Here is a 19,101-nt window from a genome sequence, read left to right as displayed (position 1 = left end):
CACAAAATAAAAAAAAAAAACAAACTTGAAAAACTGTTTTCAAAGCATTCCCTCAATATTCTCATGCTTTACTTAACTCTCCTTTTACCGTCTGCTAACTTAGTATTTGATCAATTATTTCTCTGGTCTAGACACTAATCCTGAAAACATAGTATATAGATGCTCCCTGTATAGTTTTCTAGCTAGGGCAAGCAATTGCAAGTGTTTCAGAGATTGCATTTATTGTAACAATAGGTCTTTCAGATAAGGATATGTGAAAACACGTTAATAGTCACAAAATGATTATAAAATGTACTTAAGTAGACAAAATGAGTTTGTATTTGTACTTGCAAAATAAAATCTACTTAGTGACTCAGACTTCTGCAAACAGGTTCAGATCCCTGCACACACAGCAGAGGGAATTACACATCGCATAGTCAAGACAAAATACGACTACCAAGCCTGTCAGAGTACTCCCATCCTAATTTTGAACAATTCAGCACTGCACACTTGTCTCCTTGCTGATATTTTGCAATATATCAAACACAATTACTTAAGAAGGAATTATTTATAGTAAATAGTTTAGAAAGATTATGCATCTTGGAAAAGACTATACAAGCATCTGCCCTTTCCAGAAAGAAGCAAGCATTAGTCTCTAAACCAAGCAACTGACTCTTTGCCAAACAGTGATCTTCATTGGTTCTTTTGTTTCTGAGAACCCAAAAAAGAACCCAGCTCCATTGGCACTTCCAACTGCACTGTCATGGTTTGATGATTTTTGGTTACTGGTATTCTACATCATAACACCATGCAGTGCACTGGGAGTTAAAGTGTTTAAAGTGTTAATGCCCCACTTTGCAAAATCCCTCTACCCCACTAGTCACGGAATTGGGCTGAACCAGCCCGTAAACCATTGACATGCACACACCTGGATGAACTTCTACTCCCAAGAAGTACCCGCAGTGCAGAATGGCACCCAAACACGCACACAGCCTTCTTCAGGAGGCACCGTTCCTCTGAACACGCCTGCCAGATGGGAATCAGCTTCTATTTTACTTGCACAGCAAACATGATGTTCAGCTGTTAATAAGCACACCTGGTTGCTCAGTTGCTGTTTCTGTACCTAAGAAAGGCCCAGCAGCCACCTCCAGATGGACGCCTGGCAGGCCGCTGTGCTACATAGCACCTCGCCCACAGCACAGGGCCTGTACTGCCATACAGGCACCAAGGAATGGCCATGGCACCCTGTGAGGGATGGAGGGAGGGATTACTCTCTTGCATTTCACAGATGAAGAAACAGACAGTTCAAGAGATCTACTCTGGGCCACCCAAGGCACCAGCAGGACAGCTGGGATTACTGTGATGCCGCCAGCCACCCCCATGGACACAGGCCTGATAGTCTTTGTGGGCAAAGGGACCCTTCTCTGGGGTCAGACCTGCAAGGACAGACATGTCAGTCTCCTGGAGAAGGTTCCTGCACTTAACAGCAAGCGAACCACGGGGCTCTGCATTTTAAACCTGCCACAGCACAGCCTAACAGCCTCTAGCACCACTGACCAAATGTTACATCTTCCAGACTAAGAGAGAAACAAACCACTTTAAAACCTAACTCTTGTCTTTTTTTTTTTTTAAGAATAATGTATTTATTAAGCGAGACCCCAGAAAAACAACCACAGAGAGAGGCTTCATAGTCTCCTCCTCTTACTACCCAGTGGTTTAAGCTTCTTAGAGCCTTTAAAGATGGATTGAACTAGAGGCTGTTGTCCAACTTTGTCACATCCAATAACCTCAGTAAAGCCTGACATGGCTTTCAGGTGAACCCTAATAGTTCCTATTTACATGTCTTAGTTAAACCGCCTGGAAAGATAGCCCAGCACTATAGACAGGCCAGGATCTTGAGGACTGATTTCCAGGACTATCAAAAGGAAAAGAACTTTCAATCCTCAATCAATATATATGGCTTTCTTCCGCACAGCAGCCTTTGAACCTTTACAGGCAGGAAGATTTTTTCCCATTGAGATCATTCTTTTCCAGCCACCTTATTAGCTGAAAGGCCTGGACTGGCATATCTTACCCCATGATTAGCTGGGTTTAAGAAGCAGCTCCCTGCTTTCTACATATACACTGATGAAGGAAAAAATAATTGGAGAACACATTTTGTACTGTTGAAATGAAGTCCACTGGAGCCAGATTTTATAAGACGTGACAACATACTAACGCCAAACTGACACAAATTCTCATCTATGCATCTTGGCTTTAATGGGTTAATTAGCTTGGCTGGATACAAATTTTAATTATCTGAGTTTGACATTAATGTCCTTGGAGTGTTGTCTGTAAGGATTTGGGGAATCACAGACATTATTTTAGTTACTTCTGGAAACTGCGTGTTACACTGGGATTTGAACAGTAAGAAGAGACAAGAATAGTGAGAACAGGTTGATCTATTTTGAAACAGACTTTGTGATACAGGACAAACTGAGACAAAGCCGAAGCCTGGTCTACCTTGCTAGGTTCAGTTAGACTTTAGGTGAGCTCTGTGGATATAAGATCGTACAAAAAAATTCTCCTCTGAGGACAGGTGACAGAACATAGTTTTAGATTGAGCATATCACAGAATTCTGCACATAATTGAGATTTAGAGGCAAGATCCCTTCACCATCCAACATATTTTCTCAGGAAGCAAGTAGACAGCCTTACCAACTGTGATGTTATGCACAGAAGGCTCATACAAGCCAGGAAGAGGCACCGATGTTGGCAGCAGCAGCCAGCAGGGAGAGCCAGAAACCTAAGGCAGGAACCTACCTAGCCTGCAGTGCTACCACTTCACATCCCATGCAGAATGGAAGACATGGGAAAATACACAGAACAGTGCTGTATGTGCACAAGCTTTCACCAGCAATTTCTAGCACAACTGATCCCTGAACAAAAAAATACCTATCATACAGCCTCTTAATGGAGAGCAGTAATATCACCGAGGATAGAAATAAAGTATCATGCAATCAAATGCACGTATCCACTTCTGCATCCTTTGGAGATGGCAGGTATTTCCTCGCAAAAGTACAGCACTACAGTACAATTACAAGTGCTATTAACAGGTTGAGGTATGGCGTGCTATTCTGTGTGCTTTACTTAATTTCTTGCTTTTCAAGGTCCATGCAAATGGATTAACGGTATTTGGACAGATACATAATATTCTGCAACAAAATATTTTTAAGACAATAATTATCCAAATTAAAAGTTACTTGAAACAAACAAGATCTGCAGCTCTGTATAAAGTACTATTTACCAAGAGCTTTTCAAAACACCTTTCTACATTATTCTATTTGCTCCTGTTCATTCTTCTACAGAAGCATTTGTTTTAAGACTCAAAAGAGAATCCTGATTGCTTTTTGTGTATATGGATTTAACCTCTCTTTGTGCAACAACATAGTTTTTTTTCCTTTATAATGGCAGCTGCACTAGCTCTTTCAAATGCAGAATTCTGCAACGCAACCCTTGGTGTAGTATCTTTGCACCCTTTAAAGAGAACCTTGGTTCCCTTCTCTGTGTTCTCTTGGTATTGAAACCAAAGTCATTCAAAATTTCTTCTGCAAAAATGTGTATGGATAATTTGACTTTAGGAATACTAAGTAAATGCCACACATTTCTCCTTCAAGTTCACAGTCCTCCTTAACTAGTAGAATTACATGTATTTGGTTAGAGTCACACTAAATGTAGGATGGTGGCATTCTGAGAAGCTCCTCTGCTGCCCAGTATGAATTACCAAGACAGTACTTCACCAACAGAAAGGACTCTATTCTCCTTGTTTAAAAAAAAAAAAAAGCAATAATCTCAAAAAATAGTTTAAAACAAACAAACAAAAAAGACCAATCACATTCAAATGTACTGTGCGAAATAATTCTACAGTACAGAGATAAAACAGGAGAAAACATTTTTTTTTTTTTTTGAACAAAGAAAAGCAACAGCTAGATTTCTTTGTAACAATACCTGCATCTTTTGTTCTTCTCCCCAAAAAGCGAGTAGGCAAGTGTGTGCTACATTCTTTAAAATACAAAGCAAATTACTCTGAAACATTAAATCCTCTAAGGGTCTCACATATTCAGGTAGAAAATGGAAGGTCTTCCTATCATATATTTTGAGGACAACCTCCTTTTTTTCTGGAAATGCTGATAAGGAACAAATTCAGCCTGGTCTCATCTGCCTGGATCATCTTATTTATTAAAAACAATGGTATCTTTTAAACTCTGTATACTCCGCTCTCGGTCAATTTTGATTGACACAAATATTTGTATTAAAGGTTACATACTGCAATTTACAATTGGGTACTATCACAATACTGTATGTTAATGTAATCAGTATTTTCATTTCATGAATTCATTTGCAGCATGACACTGCAAGGGTATTCTTACACGTATTGAAGACAATTGCTAAGCAGTTCAACAATTCTTCTTTAAGAGGGATTTTTTTGTTTCTATCTGACGAATTTTTTTGCATGGTAAAACCACTCCTAGTTTTGTGTGTGTGATTTAATTCCCCACCTTTTAAAGTGCTTAGACACTTGGAATACCTAACATGCTGAATTAATCCACAAATATTTACGGGAAAAATCTATCTAATTTCTTTCTATAGTAACTACCACAGGGACCATTGTAATGAAAAATTTCCCATCTTAAAGAATTAATGCGATTACTGATATAGGGAAAAAAAGTAATTTATGTCATCACAAACACGTAAAAGATATAATCCCATATTCACAAAAAGAATCTTTATTCCCTTTTTGAATTCTGAGACAATACAGTCTTGCCTTGAGGAGAACAGAAATATTATGAAGTACCTTAAGCAAGATAATTGTAAGAGAAAAAAACTACAATTGCATTATTGTTGTGCTAAACTGTGACATACTTAAAAAGCTAATTTCTTTTATTATAATGGAATTTGGTCTGTGTATCCTTTAATCTACTTCACTGTTTCTTCACATTTTACACACAAACATACGTGTAAAGTGTTTCCCATTACTACCTGGCGTAATAAACTGCAACAGATTTAAAACAATTAAAAACACACTCGACAATTTCATAAGGAGCACTAGGCTTATTTTAAACGGTTTTGGAACTAACCGAACATCCAGAGGTGTCATCAAAATGTGCAAAAAAAGGGAGATTCACCGCAACTCAAATATTCTTCAGGGAGATGTGATCAATATTTTATGAAAAAGTAACACTTGACATGAGTGACTGTCCCAAATTTTACCAAATACATTTCAACCAATCACGGTGCCGAATAGCTTGTATCTAAACCAAAAGCTAAGCAACAAAAATGTATCCCCAAAATAGGGCTTTCTCCAGCTGTATCAGTTAAAGTGCACTCACTTTCAGAATTCAGTACAGTCACCCTCCAATCTTTCCTTTCAATCAAACAGATTTTAACCAAGAAATTAATCTGCTGTGCCTGAGCATTTCACTGTTCCAAAGAAGCAAACATTTGTTCCACTCATTCTCCTTTAAAAAGCAAATTAAACAAAACTATGACAAAAAGGATGACCTAATTAGCACTATTTAAAGCTTTTATATATAGTACGCTCTTACTGCTGCCCCTAACTTAGAAAGCTTTTTTCATCCTCAGCCCTATCATTTGATTTATCTGCCTCACTCTTGTTGCTTAAACATGCAAACTCACATTGTCAGTATTTGTATTTACCTAATGTATACCCAATGAGTCCAACAGAAAAGCTGCTTTTCTGCAAACTCCGAATAGATTGTTAGGCCAGGGCTGGCCTCCACCAGGCCCACCGCTGGTTAGTGACAGCCTTCAGTGGGTAGACCATGCAAAATCAGTCCAGGAAAGCAAAGAAAAAGTCCTTCCCAGCCTCTTGCTGGCCCTGTCAGCTACAGGGATCTCCTACCCTCCCTGCGGTGCTGCTATTAAAACAGGCTGAGCATGGGCTCCCTACTCTCACCAGTCTCTCACATTTGCACCACAAGTGGAACATTCCTATCACACAACAATGGCCTAAAGGCTTTCCATGTAGATAACTTCTTTTTCCTAATTAGAATAAACAAGTAAGATCTCCAGTAATCTCCTCTAATTTGTCTACGTCTAGCGTGAAATGGCTTTGTAAGACAGAAAACTATATCTGTTAAAGTAATACATATCTTTTTTCAGAATCATATGCACAAATATTGCTTTTATCATCCCAAAAATGAAAATGGTCTTAAATAAAAAGTTTTTAGTTAACATCAGTGTTTTGGAGCCTCCCACTGGCAGCCATCACACAGCTGTAGTGAACTATCAGCTGAATGCAGGGTTTATATCCAGGCATCAATGATTATTTTGCTTCAAAAGAAATGAGTATTTCTGAGTTCATATTTTAAATGCAATTTAAAAGATCGTAAAGGAAAAGAACCCAGCATTTATTGTGCGTCTCCCAGCAGACTACTTAATGTTCAAACATCTCCTGTGCAAAGGTCAAATGATTTCACTGAATGTAACTGCGACAAAAATATTCTGCGGCGCTGAAAATAAAATATAAGATGTTCAAGGAAAGAGATACAGACCTGAGATCTTGCAAGAGACACAATAAATAATGGAGATTCAGTTCAATAAGAAAGAAAATTGCCAAGTTCTGTTAGGAGAACCAGATTAAGAAAGATAATAGGTAAAATACAAATTACATACTTTTGGTAATCTTTTTCATAGAGGAATATTTTTAAGTAACACAGTAAATTTTTTTTTTAAACCTTTCTTACACTAATTTTGTTTGCACAGAATTGAAAAAGATATATTCAGGTAGGGAACCTTCAGTGCATTCTGCCACAGGCAGCAACCTGGATAGCTGAACTTATAAACAAAAATGCAAAGTACTTAAGCTAGTTATAACATAGAAGCTAAAGCTGCAAGGAACAGTCATTTGGGAATGAGACAGATCATAGGCTAAAGTGATGTGAAAAAAATATTTGCTCAAATGCTTATCTGAAACGAGCAGCAAAAGTTAACAGGTATCCATTTATTTCCTTTTTTATTTTTGCTTTCTCTTCCTTCACATTTACATCAAGTATTTTAGACTCTCATTCTTTCCTCATACTCCTAACTTCTGTCACAAGAGTGCTGTGCAGAAGGCTTGCAAGAGGTCCCCCTCACCTGAGCCAAGCTCCCTGCACCAACAAAAAAAGATATAGAAACAAAAAGGGAACTGCCTGTTTGCCTCTACAATCACCATCTGCTGTGAGTAAAAGAACCTGCTGATCACTACTAGCACTTGGTCTAAGGAGATCCAATGGATTGCTTCACACCAACAGGCGGCAAAAGCAGAAGGCAAAAATGCAGCTCAGCAGAAATCCAGAAAAGAAAAAAAAAATATATAGATGCAAGGCACATAGGAGGGAGAAGTAAGCTGGAAAACAATAAAGATAGAAAAAAAACAGGATGAGGAACTAAGAGAGACAAGGATAACATTACAGGAGATAAAGCAACCAGGAGCAAAGTACAATGCAACACCTGCTTTCTGGAACACAGAACCTCTCACACTAAACAAAACTGAAAGTTTTTTTTGCGTTTTGCTTTGATTTACTTGTAGTAAACAAATAATTCCTGACTGACCTTATAATCTTATCTCACAACCTGCGTTTTGGTAAGTTAAGCAAGTCCATCATTAAAAAACGAACAAACAAAAGGAATAAAGCTCCTGTTAGCTGTTTTAAAAAGATCTCATATTTGATTAAATACCAAAAGATGGAAAAATCAAGCAGCAAACCAACCACATATGAACAACACTCATTTGAACACATAAAAAAGTGAGCAGTGTAAATGCTACACATACCATGTATCAATGAAAAGACAGAGAATGCTGACTATTAAGTTGTGTTCAAAAATATACATACATTTTTTCCTGTGCTCGACCAGCTCAACAGCCTGCTTTGCTGAGCATTTTGAAAACCAGTTGTCACCAAGCAGAACAGTAACCTCATTGGTGTTGACAAGTTTTCCTGGCATGAAGGCAAGAGGACCAAAAGGTACCTGTCAAAGGCACAGAAAGCACTGTTGAAAATAACCAATGAAAATAAACCCAGAGAGTCATTCATCAAATAATTATATTTTAAAAAAAAAGTAAACTACAACAGTAAGTAAAACTCCGTAACAGCTATTAAATGACAAACCCTTCATAAACATCCACCTGAGTTCAGTATTGTACTTACAAAACCAGAAAAGCAGCACCTAACTAGAAAATTTGTGGAATTGCAGCACAACTGAATATTCACATGTAAATAAGTAAAGCTGACTTGTTCTCCAACATACGAGCCTTCATAATAGCAACAGTACTCCTTAGATGAGCTGAGATTTGCTGTTGCAGACAACAGTCAAAGCAAGCTCAGCTTGGCTATCATTTTAAAAATTCTTAATAAATTCAATTCCTGAAAACGTGTTCTTAAATAGGCAACTCAAAGGCGTGTATAGCTTTTTTCAGCACATGCCTTTTTATTCTAAGTGCAAAGAAACCGTGGTAAAAGTTTGGGGAACTTGCTTACCTGTATCAGAAGATTCCAGGTTTACATGGGAAAGCTCCACCAAGGAGGGATCTCCATAAAGAGATTCTTTCCCAGTAGCATGAGGACTTAAATGAGGTCCAAAAACTGCCTTCACCTGTGCTCCCACAGCTGACCGGGCCCTTTCCCCAGGTGCTCAATCAGTGGTTCAGTCTGGGACTCAACAGTTCCCATACACTTTACATCATATGGCCGTGCATTTATGCAAGGTCACAGGACTACACACAACACCTAAAGCAGCACCAACAGAGCTAGAGAGGGAAACCTTTCCTTTTACTACATAGGAACTGTGATCCATTGCCATGTTACAAACAACTCAATTGTATGCCAAGCCAGACTGCCGTGCAAGAAGGCAATCAGACACCTTATACTAGAATGAGCCATTGAGTTATTTACAGTACAGCTCCCCCAGCTACAAAGATCTATCTTGAACTGGACCCGGGAAGAAGAAGAAAAGGAGCTGTCAAACCGATCAAAATTCTGGTGAGCGCAATCCAGTGTGGTAAAGTTTAAACAGGGAGCTGTGCTGATGTTATGGAAGATTCAAAGCAAAAGAAAAGATCGCTATGTCAATGTGAAGATCGGTGAAACAAAAATTAGCAGCACCTTTTTATGTAAAAATCAATGTTCTACGGTTTATTTCCATGAATCAGAAAATACTATGGCCACTTGCTTCAAAGGAAGTGACTAAGTACCATAATTCACTCATAATTATAGTTTTCCATACAATGGATTTACATATCAAATGTGTCAGGTTTTGTGTTAGCATTTATGTCATCAGTTCTCAGTTGTCAGTAACACTGTAATTTATAATAGATTTCAAAGAAAAGAGAAAGAAACAAAAGCAAAGGTTTAACTATCATTATCATAAATGTACCATTACTGACTACTATATGGCAACCTGAATAACATCTCCCTGCTAATGCAGATACCTGAGTTACTAAAAATTTTACTCCATTATCTTTTGTGAACTGTACAGAGTACATACCATGATATCATAGGACAGTTTATCAGGCAATGTACGGAGTCGCTCCTGAAGAACTTCATAATCACTCTCCACCTTCTTCCTGTTGACAAATTTAAGTTGATTCCATTTCAGATCTAACACAGAGTTAACATTTTTCTGCTTTAAATTTCATAACCCACAAAAATACAAAGAAAAACTATTTTACTCTTAAGCACGTGCACTCGATAAATTAATAAGATATTTGTTTAAAAAAAGAAAAAAGGCTTGGGATGACAATTATAATAGCTACAGATTACTTCAGAATAATGCATATTAAAGTAGGGATATGATTATTTTAGCTGGTGAATGTATGTCTGAATTTGAGCTTCTACAGCGCTATGAATCAGTCCTTGCACTAGGCTTTGGGGTATCTCACCTCATGCCCAAGTTCAACAATTATACCACCATCAATATTTAGAAAAATAACTGAAAATTCAGTTCAGTGTTTCAGAAGAGGCAAATTCTTCAAAGTACCACTTGTTATAAATGACTCGTTACCTTTTCTTGGGCTGACATAAATGGGCAAAATTTTAACTAATTCTGATTTTCACATCAACTTTTTGGGCCTGTCTACAATCAACATCCCTGAAAGACCATCTGACTGCCCCAGACTCTGCCACGTCTTTAAATCCTTGCAAACAACACAGGAGAGGAGCATTCATTCTATTGCTTCTCAGAAGCCACATGTTGCCATACAAAACAGAACTGACTTGATGAACTTGGATCAATTATTCCCATGACAGATACCTGACTCTTCAGAGGTTTGTGTTGCATTTTAATTGCTAGGGGGATTTTCCTTTGCATGCAATACAAGCTACTGTATTCCTCTGAAAAAAAAGCCTTGTTCTGATGAAGCTCTTAAGGACTTAAATTTTGCTGGAAAAGGGGCTTTTAATGGACAGCTGCCACCCTGAAGATCATCAGAAATCAGCTCCTACATGAAGTAGCTGGCACATAAATGTCAGGTTTGATGACATTGTTTACTTGTGCTTTAAAATAGTAAACATCATATATATGGTAGTAAATTGTGCAATAAAAGGAAACGGAAAGCACAGAGCAGCACACTTAACAACACTGACCCAGGATGCAAATTACAGGTTTTCTGAGGATGATTCAGGAAAGCAATCTATAAATGTGCTGAAAAATGAATGTTGTAGTTGATAACACAACTCTCAAAATATTATCATTGATTTTCTTAGATTCCTAAGCAGAGTGAAAGTTTCTTCAACATTCATTATGAAAAATTAGCTGCTACTCCTGTTTTCTCCCATTTTCTCTCACAGCTGAACTTTGCTATGATCACACTACTTTCTACCTGGAGTACTTCATATTTTAGGTTGCTGAACTGGTCCTGAACAAAGAATTTAAAATTTCAAACCATTTGGACATTAAAGCTATATTCCACATGAACTAATTCACAAAACACTCTTGCTACTTCTTGGGTTTGATGGAAGATCCTTCCAACACACCTGGCAAGTTTCTCTGTCCATTCAACTCATTATATTGAAAACGTAATTCACTTCCTTCAAGAGAAAGACCAAATAAACGAATCCCTACAAAACTCAAGAGATGTTTTTTGGGAAGCAGTGTAATGGCAACTTGGTGTCAGCAACAATTACTTAATGACATCTAGAAAATGCAGCCTCTGACTTACAGAGATCTGCACTTTCAGAGAAGAGGACAATGATGCAGGCTGCTCACTAAAAAAGAAACGACCCCAAACTGAAGGCCTTGACCTCATTTCCATGAAAGAATGCTCCATAGGAAAAGGACTGCATGGATAAAAACTGCTTCCACTTAGGGCAGGATTAAGCACTCCCATCGTTTCATGGCTCAAAGTCACTTGACATTTCTTCATTAATCTGAAAGAAGATACTGCCTTTAAGGTCTGACTGCTGCCCACCACTGAATAATCTGATTAGTGTACAGCAGAAATCACCCGCTTCAGATACAGCAGGGCTGGACTGCCCCGATTCATCACATCTACACTGGTGACCTCTGGATGCAAACTCTGCTGTGACCATCCACCTCTCCCTATAGCAAGGCTGGGGAAAGAACATTCAGGAAGGCCACGTTCCAAAATGGGCCACCGACACAGTCATTCGATTTCATGCACTGACACAGTGAGCAGAGCTCCCTGTTCAACTTGAGTACATGGCTGCATTTTGTGTGCAGCCCATGGTCACCACGTGCATGGAGAGAATGGGTGCAAGGCTTCAGCTACGTTCAAGTCTCTAGCAAGGGAAATGACGCGTCTAAATCAGACCTATCCTCGGATTCATGGCTTTAAAAATACATTTCAAGAGGTGTACTAAAAAATGAAAAAGAAAATAATTTAATGGAAATATGCTGAAGTTGGGCAATTTAAAACCCTATTGTTATTCACCCAATTCTATTTAACATTCTTCTGTGTCACTGACTACTTAAAAGGTCTTATACGAACAAATTATTCAGTTGAAACAAGAGCACTCAACTCTTGCACAATCAGGATCTAAATAAGGGTACTAAATTTTAAATAGTTTTTTTTTTTAGAGTAAAAGCTGTATGTCTGCTCTATAAACTGCTTTTCTACATGGAAGACATCATTAAGTTGGGCTTTCCTTCTGACGTTCTGTGCCTAAATCCCCCCCAGACTCACAGGATCACGGCCAGAGTTTGGTCACAACCCAATACATGAGCAAGCCTTCTTCCCACTGCCAACCTTTCCATACCATTCTACAAACCTCAGCCGTGGATGTGGCAGGAAATAATAGCTACAACTTCCCAAACTTATAAGAATTCAGTTCCAATTTTAAGGCTCTCAATTAGTTTATTTCTGAAAAAGAATGCCTCTTTGTGTAAGAATGTAGATGCAGATTTTCACACTGTACCAAATTGGTCCGGACACTGCAGAAAGTCCCCCAAAAGTACTGGTATTATGTAAATGCTGACTAACTTAACTACGGCAGCACCAGTAGGCACTTCAATAATATTTCCCTTATTGAAAATTAATGCAGTCTCTGAATTTTAAACATAAATGAAACATATTAGTTTTAGATTATTTTTGCAAGCCGATAGTCAGAATTTAATATGATGATGTGTATAGATTGCCTTGATTTTTTTTCCTCTTATCCAGGGCTTGCAGCCTATGTGCATTTAAACTAAAAACATTTGATACACACTAAATATAAATTATTTGCTTGGAGATCTTTCAGGCATGAAGAAAAAGCCTCTTAAAATAAATTTAAAATATTATATGCTTGATGGTGTATAACCAAAGGTTTAATCTCGCCACTAAAGGGGCAGTTGCTGTGATTCTGCAATAACCCTGCAGACTATAATCAAGACAGCTCCTGTTGTTCTCTCAGTAAAATCATGGTAAACACAGCATGGATATATTGTAATTTGATATCTGTAAGATCAACTGTTATATCTCACAGTAACTCATAATATAAGATTTCATTCACCATTAAATGTACATTTTCCTCAGATGCCATAGAAAACTACTATTTACTAAGCATGTTTTCTATTAACCACAGATTGCCAACAGAAAAAAAAAGAAAAAGGGCCCAGAGATTTTTTTCTTTAAAAACAAAACAAATCATTTCTCTCTAAGCATTATAACATGGTTTACTGGGGAGGGGAGAGGAAATGGAAACATTACTTCCACATTGTTTGTGGGTATTTTCCCCCAAGTGTGCTAAAACGTTTTCCCTACTTGCTCATAGTTACAGAAGAAACAAGAAGAATAATTGAATCTACCTTGGGAATACCCTTCCACCAAGCAGGGGTGGAAATTCAATTCAGCATTCATCCCACAAGGTTACTCAGGGAAAAAATGGTGAATGAAATGGGTATTTAAGAGAATAACCACTAAGGCTCAGTGTATTTAAAGCAATGGCATCAGTGGAAAATATAAACATCTTAAAGACAAGCACACTGCAATAATTCTGAGCTACCTCCAGTCGTCAAAACATGCTCGCAGGATTTGGCTATCACTAGAACAAACAGTACAATAATTTTACTAGAACACCTAGGTTACTGATCAGTATTTTAGGCATGCAATCAAACAGTTTTCACTTACCAGTGCTGGATTTTCTCTTGGCAGGTAGTGACCACCTGGCATTAAAACAGATAACTACTCATGAAAAAACAAGGCTAAGCACAAAGCTGCAATGTCAATGCATCAGAAACTACAACAGTCGCTTTACAGATTTGATGGTGTTTCTATTTACATTTTTATTTGTCAGTGCAAAGGCTTCTGAATGGTAGTTCTTAAGCAGCACACTTTATCAAATACTAATGCAGACTGATAACCAGAGAAAAAATTACAGCCTTTCAATTCATATTTTGGTACAATACCTGCTCCATAACTATTAAGTGACACATGATAGAAGGTAGGTAGCATTTTGTACAATCTGCAGATCTATTTCCAGCGTTACATGCTTGCAGAATAAGAAAACAATATATTTTGTAACAAGATACCAATGTAACCTTCACACTCATTTGTTAAAAAAACAAAAGCAAATGAACCCCACAGCATCAAAAACCTTTTTTCCTCTATCAGTGCATCAACAAATGTTTCTACTGGCAGTTTTAGTATGAAAAAGCACAAATTTAGTGAGTGTTTAAATATGAGGACATCTAACCGTTACAGGCCACTGTCTTCCTTTCTTTCATCTCAGGATACCAAAGAAAGGAAGTTATCAAGTGAATATTTCACTTGTTTATGTTACAGCCCTTCCCAAGAGATCATTTACAAAATAAAGCACATTGTAAAAATGAAATTACTTTTAAACCCCATTTTTAGATACATTAAACATCCAAGATGCTGAAACCTGTGACCTTCTCTTCCACAATTACGGGGAAATTTTGTCTTTCAAAACATATCCTGATCTCTGAATAATGCTTACCAAAAATGTAACACAAACAATTTCATTCAATTATATGAAATGCAATGATGCCAGAGGCAATTAAAGATGTCTAGACATCTTCTCCATTTTTGTATGTTTTTTATTTTATTTTTAACAAATTTTGTTTTTCTTATAACCAAAATAATGCTAACATTTGAAAGCAATTAATGAGAAAATTTGCAGAGAAAACAATAACATACATTCAACTACCACTGAAATCACTGGAGCAGATAATTCTTTTTTTTTTCCCCCAAACAACAGAATGAAAGACTATGTGTTTTTTTTTAGTTAGCATATGTGCAGCTACTGCAGAACACATCTCAGATCCTGCACTCTTTACTCACATAGGACTAAAGGAAAAAGAAATGGGACTGCTTTGTGAATTAATAGCTTTTAAACCAAGTGAAGTACTTAAGTGAGGAGGACCAGCTGCCCATTTGTGGTTACACTGCCTCATAACAGTGAGGAAATTCAGCCAGGTTAAGCAGGGTCCTCCTGCTTAAGTCAAGTTTAAATCCATCATTTGCTTTAAACTCTCACATCAAACTCCAAGCAAGCATTTTCTTTAATGCGCATTGGATTTTTTTTAAGGTTAAGTATAAATATACAGACTTCTACAGGATATAAATTCAAAGATCAAATTCATTCTACAATTCATCTCAAGAGCAAAGTCCCCATAAAAGGCGTAAACCATAGAATGCAATGCTTCCAAACAATGCTGAGACACAATGGAGAGCAAGAGCACCAAGCCAAGGAGCAGGAATACTCTATCAGCACATTTCTTTCAGGTTTGGTGGCGACTGTAAATTAAACCACACAATTAAGCATACAAAATGTTTATGAAAACCTTAAGAAAGTTGCAGTTTAATTGCCCCATTAAAAATGAAGATGGAAAAGACAGGAAGCTTTCCATTCCCAATCCATGACTTTCCATGCATGAAGCAAGCTAAAAGCATAAAAAGAAAAGCCCTGCAAACCATAAGAGCAGCATGTTCATTAACCTCTACATGATAATCCTTTCATAGCTGCATATTAACTAGTTACATATTCATAATCATTTACATTATTTAGAAGACCTTCTATGAAAATTTCCAGGCTATATCCATTAGCTACAATGTTAAAGGTTACAGAAGATAGTCTACTTAATGTTTCCTGGAAGCTTTCTTAATTGGTAAATATGTAAATTGGGCACATATGCTTTCTATGTTTTTAAGAATAGTCCATCAGTAGAACAGTATCGGGGCACACACTGTTTCCATCACCCTTTATCCCCTTAAAAAAAAAAAAAAAAGGAAGGGAAAATCAATAACACCGATCAATTTTAATTTAATTCTTCTTCTTTGATATAATCTCTCTTGAAGGGATACTAAAGGGTGGAACCAACAACAAACCTTTTCATTTCAGAGGCCAGAATAAAACGAAGCCCTTTAGAGAAGTGCTAAAATATACCACCTTAAAAATGTTTGAGGCTGCACTTCTGGTACTGAACTCTATTAAAACAAAATGGGAGAAAATAAATATTGAAAAACAGAAGGAGATCAATTATGCATATGTCCTTTATTAGGTCAGTCGCACTGTTTGGATAACAATGGGTTTTATCATAGCAAAGAAACAAATAGATAAATACGTGAACAAATCTGTGATTCTCTGCCTTTAATCAAACACAGGAAAATCATTAGTCTATCTTCCCCACATCGTTTATATCTGGAGTTACAATTAAAGAATGAGAACTCCTCCTGGGGTAAACAGATCCAATCACCTGTTTGTTGGTTCCATTCAGTTTCATCCATGAGGGCACGGTGCCACCAGCTCCACTCTGCTGCTGAGGCCCCACACTGGAAGCACTACCAATAATCCTGAATCCTCCCGCACAAGGTTATCAGCTGCTTATCTGCATGCTGAAATATCTATTGAACTACTCTTGCAGCACATCTGACACTACCTAACCACAGCTCGGGTTATTAAAACAGGGCCCACCGGTGTAAAACACACTCCACAGTCCTAAAGAAAACAAAGAAGCAGACAGCCCCTTCCCTCCAGCAGCACTCAGCTACAGCCCTGTGTGCAGGTAGGCAGCTGGCAGGATGCTGCAGCGTGGCACTGTCACCTCCACATGCCTGCAGGACTCTGCCCTGTTCCCTTGTACTGTGTGTATCTGCCACCTTCCTCAGCAGGTCCTCACCCTCCCATAGAAGGGTACCAGCTTCTTCCACCTTGTTCTTTCCTACCTGTTGCTTCTGTGTGTGCTCCTGCAACTCAGAGCTAAACAGAACCCTCTGTGGTGCCTCTGATCAGCCAGGCAGAACTATCTTATTTTATTGAGCTCTCTAAGGTGAAGTGCACGCACATGGATACCACTCTGTACTGAGCAGCTGGGCGCTGCCTACAAAGGCAGTGGGTTTAGCACACCAAGGGGAATTCCTATCTCTCTCAGCATTAAAGCAAGCTGCCACGTTTTTCATTCACGTCTCACGTGTGAAAAGTGCTTCACCCGAGTCACACAGTTATGTTCAAGCCTCAAGAACTGTTATTTCCAGGCTGAATGTCAATTTCAATGGAAGATGAAAAAAAAAAAAGGGGGGGGGGGGGGGGGGCCTCCATCAGGCTAGGAAGGATTCCTAAATGAATGAGCAGCTATTTCCACACTTTGAGCATGGACACGGAAACACAGCACAAAGTTTCCATTTAACCAGCCTCTGAGTTCAGCATCTAAAGGCCCAGCGTGTGCTGCTTCCACGTGCTCACTTGTATGTGTTGTTTCAATGCTGTGGCTCTCAACTGGGTTGGTCCTCTGAAATTAGAAGCTAGGGACATAGATCTAATCCCAGCTCTGATTTTATTTCTTCTATATGGCCTTGAGCAAATCACCACCTCTCAGTCTACATTTCTTCATCTGCAAAACGGGGATAATAGTATTAACCTACCCACCTCAGAGTGTTTAATGATGATTAATTAATGTGAGAAAAGCACTCTAAAGATGTAAGAGCACTATATAAGTGATAAAGCATTATTTACCACTTGAAAAGTAATCTGAATAAAATCAGATATGCAAGTAATTTGTTTACATGTAGCAATAATATAATTTGTGACTATTTAATCTTGAATTAGTCTCACTTTAAACATCCCTTTCAATCACATTTCCAGTTACTTAGGGAAAATGACAGTATGGAATACTTTTTGTGGAAGCAGAGCAAGTAATGAGGTGGTAATTAAAGTAAGGGTCTAATAAAGTCTAAAGCCAACAGTTTGCCTTCGGGAGACCATCCCTGCCATGTAGGACTGTGTGAAGATCTCAGTCTCAGCCTTGGTTTTGTTGCTCAGGACTTTCCACAAACTACAGTGAAAGTATACGCTGCTCTTCTGCAACACAGATCTGTGTTTACAAGGCTAACAATAAATCCAAGGTCATTTCCACTACTGATCTAATTCAGATGACTCCAGCTCTCCGGAGTTTAACTGCTTAACCCTGTGCATGCGCATATTTGGTACATACATGTCAGGTAGCTCCAACTATAAATGCTGGCAGTATCAAGACCCATTCAGACACATATTCATTTGCATGAGATTTCTCCGTCACACTTCAAAACCAGGAAACAAAATTCAGTTTGTTGATGAAATAGCCAGTTCACCACATAACTCCGCACTACAGAAGAGCATGAACGGGTGGTCAAACATTCCATCATCTCTCAGTAACAAGGGTGTAACAACTCACATGCAAAATAAACACTTTAAATGAATGTTCATTTTTTTCCCCCAGGAAATCACCCAGTACTTGCCTAAAACACAGCAGCCACTGATGGGGAAAGACAAAATTAACTTTTGCACAATTGTTTTTCCTAGAGCCCCATTTTCAATCTAAAAATGAAATAAAACTATTAAAAGTTCCTCAGCCTGTTGGCACAAGGAATGATCTGAAAGGAAAGGAAGAAGGCATTTCTGAGCTCTCCTATTCATTTATTAAATTATATTACTGAAAAACACTACATTTCAACAAATTATTAGCATAAGATCCCCTTTGGGTGGAAATTTATGCCTTTTCAAGAAATGTATTTGGGAAGAAGTAAAGGAGATCAAGGAATCTGAATCCTGGCAAATTTCTTTATAAAAAAAAATCTTCCTATTTAAAATTGTGATCACAATTTTTATGTAGCCCTACAAGAAAACAAGTGCAGATCTAATATTTCTGTAACAATTTTGGCCCTCACACTTTTGCAGAAAGACTAGTATTAACTGTCCTTTGTCAATATGGAATTACTAGCTTCTGACTTAAATGATTTTTGTGAACTTAAGAATTATACTTTAAGCACCAAGGAACTAAAAAGCAGACAAGAAAATGCCTTATCCCCCTTGGGCCAGCTATGAAATTCTGTCCTCTCATGATGGCTTTATGTTACAATCCCAGTTGTGGCTGTAGGTTACATGGAGAAATGGCTTCAGTTACCTGCAGTAACCCTACCCGGGCTCTGAAGCACGCTGTGCCCAACCAGGCAGGCTGTCTCACGGTTCATGGGGCAGCACACTTCCTCCTTGTGCCCAACCACAAGCATCCTGCACTAGTTTGGCTGTTTCAGATCCTCCGTATCTCAAAAGGAACTTTTCTGCTAAACGATTCTATTATTCCATCTCTGCACTGGTGGAACTGGTGGAAGGAAGAACAAAGCAGCAAGAACCTATCATTCCCTGG

General features: G+C 38.1%; 1 protein-coding gene across 4 annotated transcripts in view; it reads right to left on the bottom strand.

The window, feature by feature from the left end:
• URI1 (URI1 prefoldin like chaperone) overlaps positions 1-19,101 on the bottom strand; it is a 42,249-nt gene that overhangs the window by 18,985 nt on the left and 4,163 nt on the right. For 2 of the 4 annotated variants that reach the window (XM_015874046.3, XM_085551814.1), the window contains exons 2-4: positions 13,589-13,623; positions 9,508-9,586; positions 7,857-7,992 (exon numbers count right to left, since the gene is read on the bottom strand). In XM_015874046.3, coding sequence (XP_015729532.1) covers positions 7,857-7,992; positions 9,508-9,586; positions 13,589-13,623 — 250 coding nt within the window. The remainder of the gene's footprint in view (positions 1-7,856; positions 7,993-9,507; positions 9,587-13,588; positions 13,624-19,101) is intronic. The other 2 variants (XM_015874048.3, XM_085551815.1) reach the window with 1 other exon arrangement.

Source organism: Coturnix japonica, chromosome 6 (genome assembly GCF_054131305.1).
Source record: "Coturnix japonica strain WE chromosome 6, WE-NBRP24, whole genome shotgun sequence".
NCBI classification, from domain to species: domain Eukaryota; kingdom Metazoa; phylum Chordata; class Aves; order Galliformes; family Phasianidae; genus Coturnix; species Coturnix japonica.
Note: the sequence above shows the minus strand (reverse complement) of the source record. Positions and strands in the feature narration are given on the sequence as shown.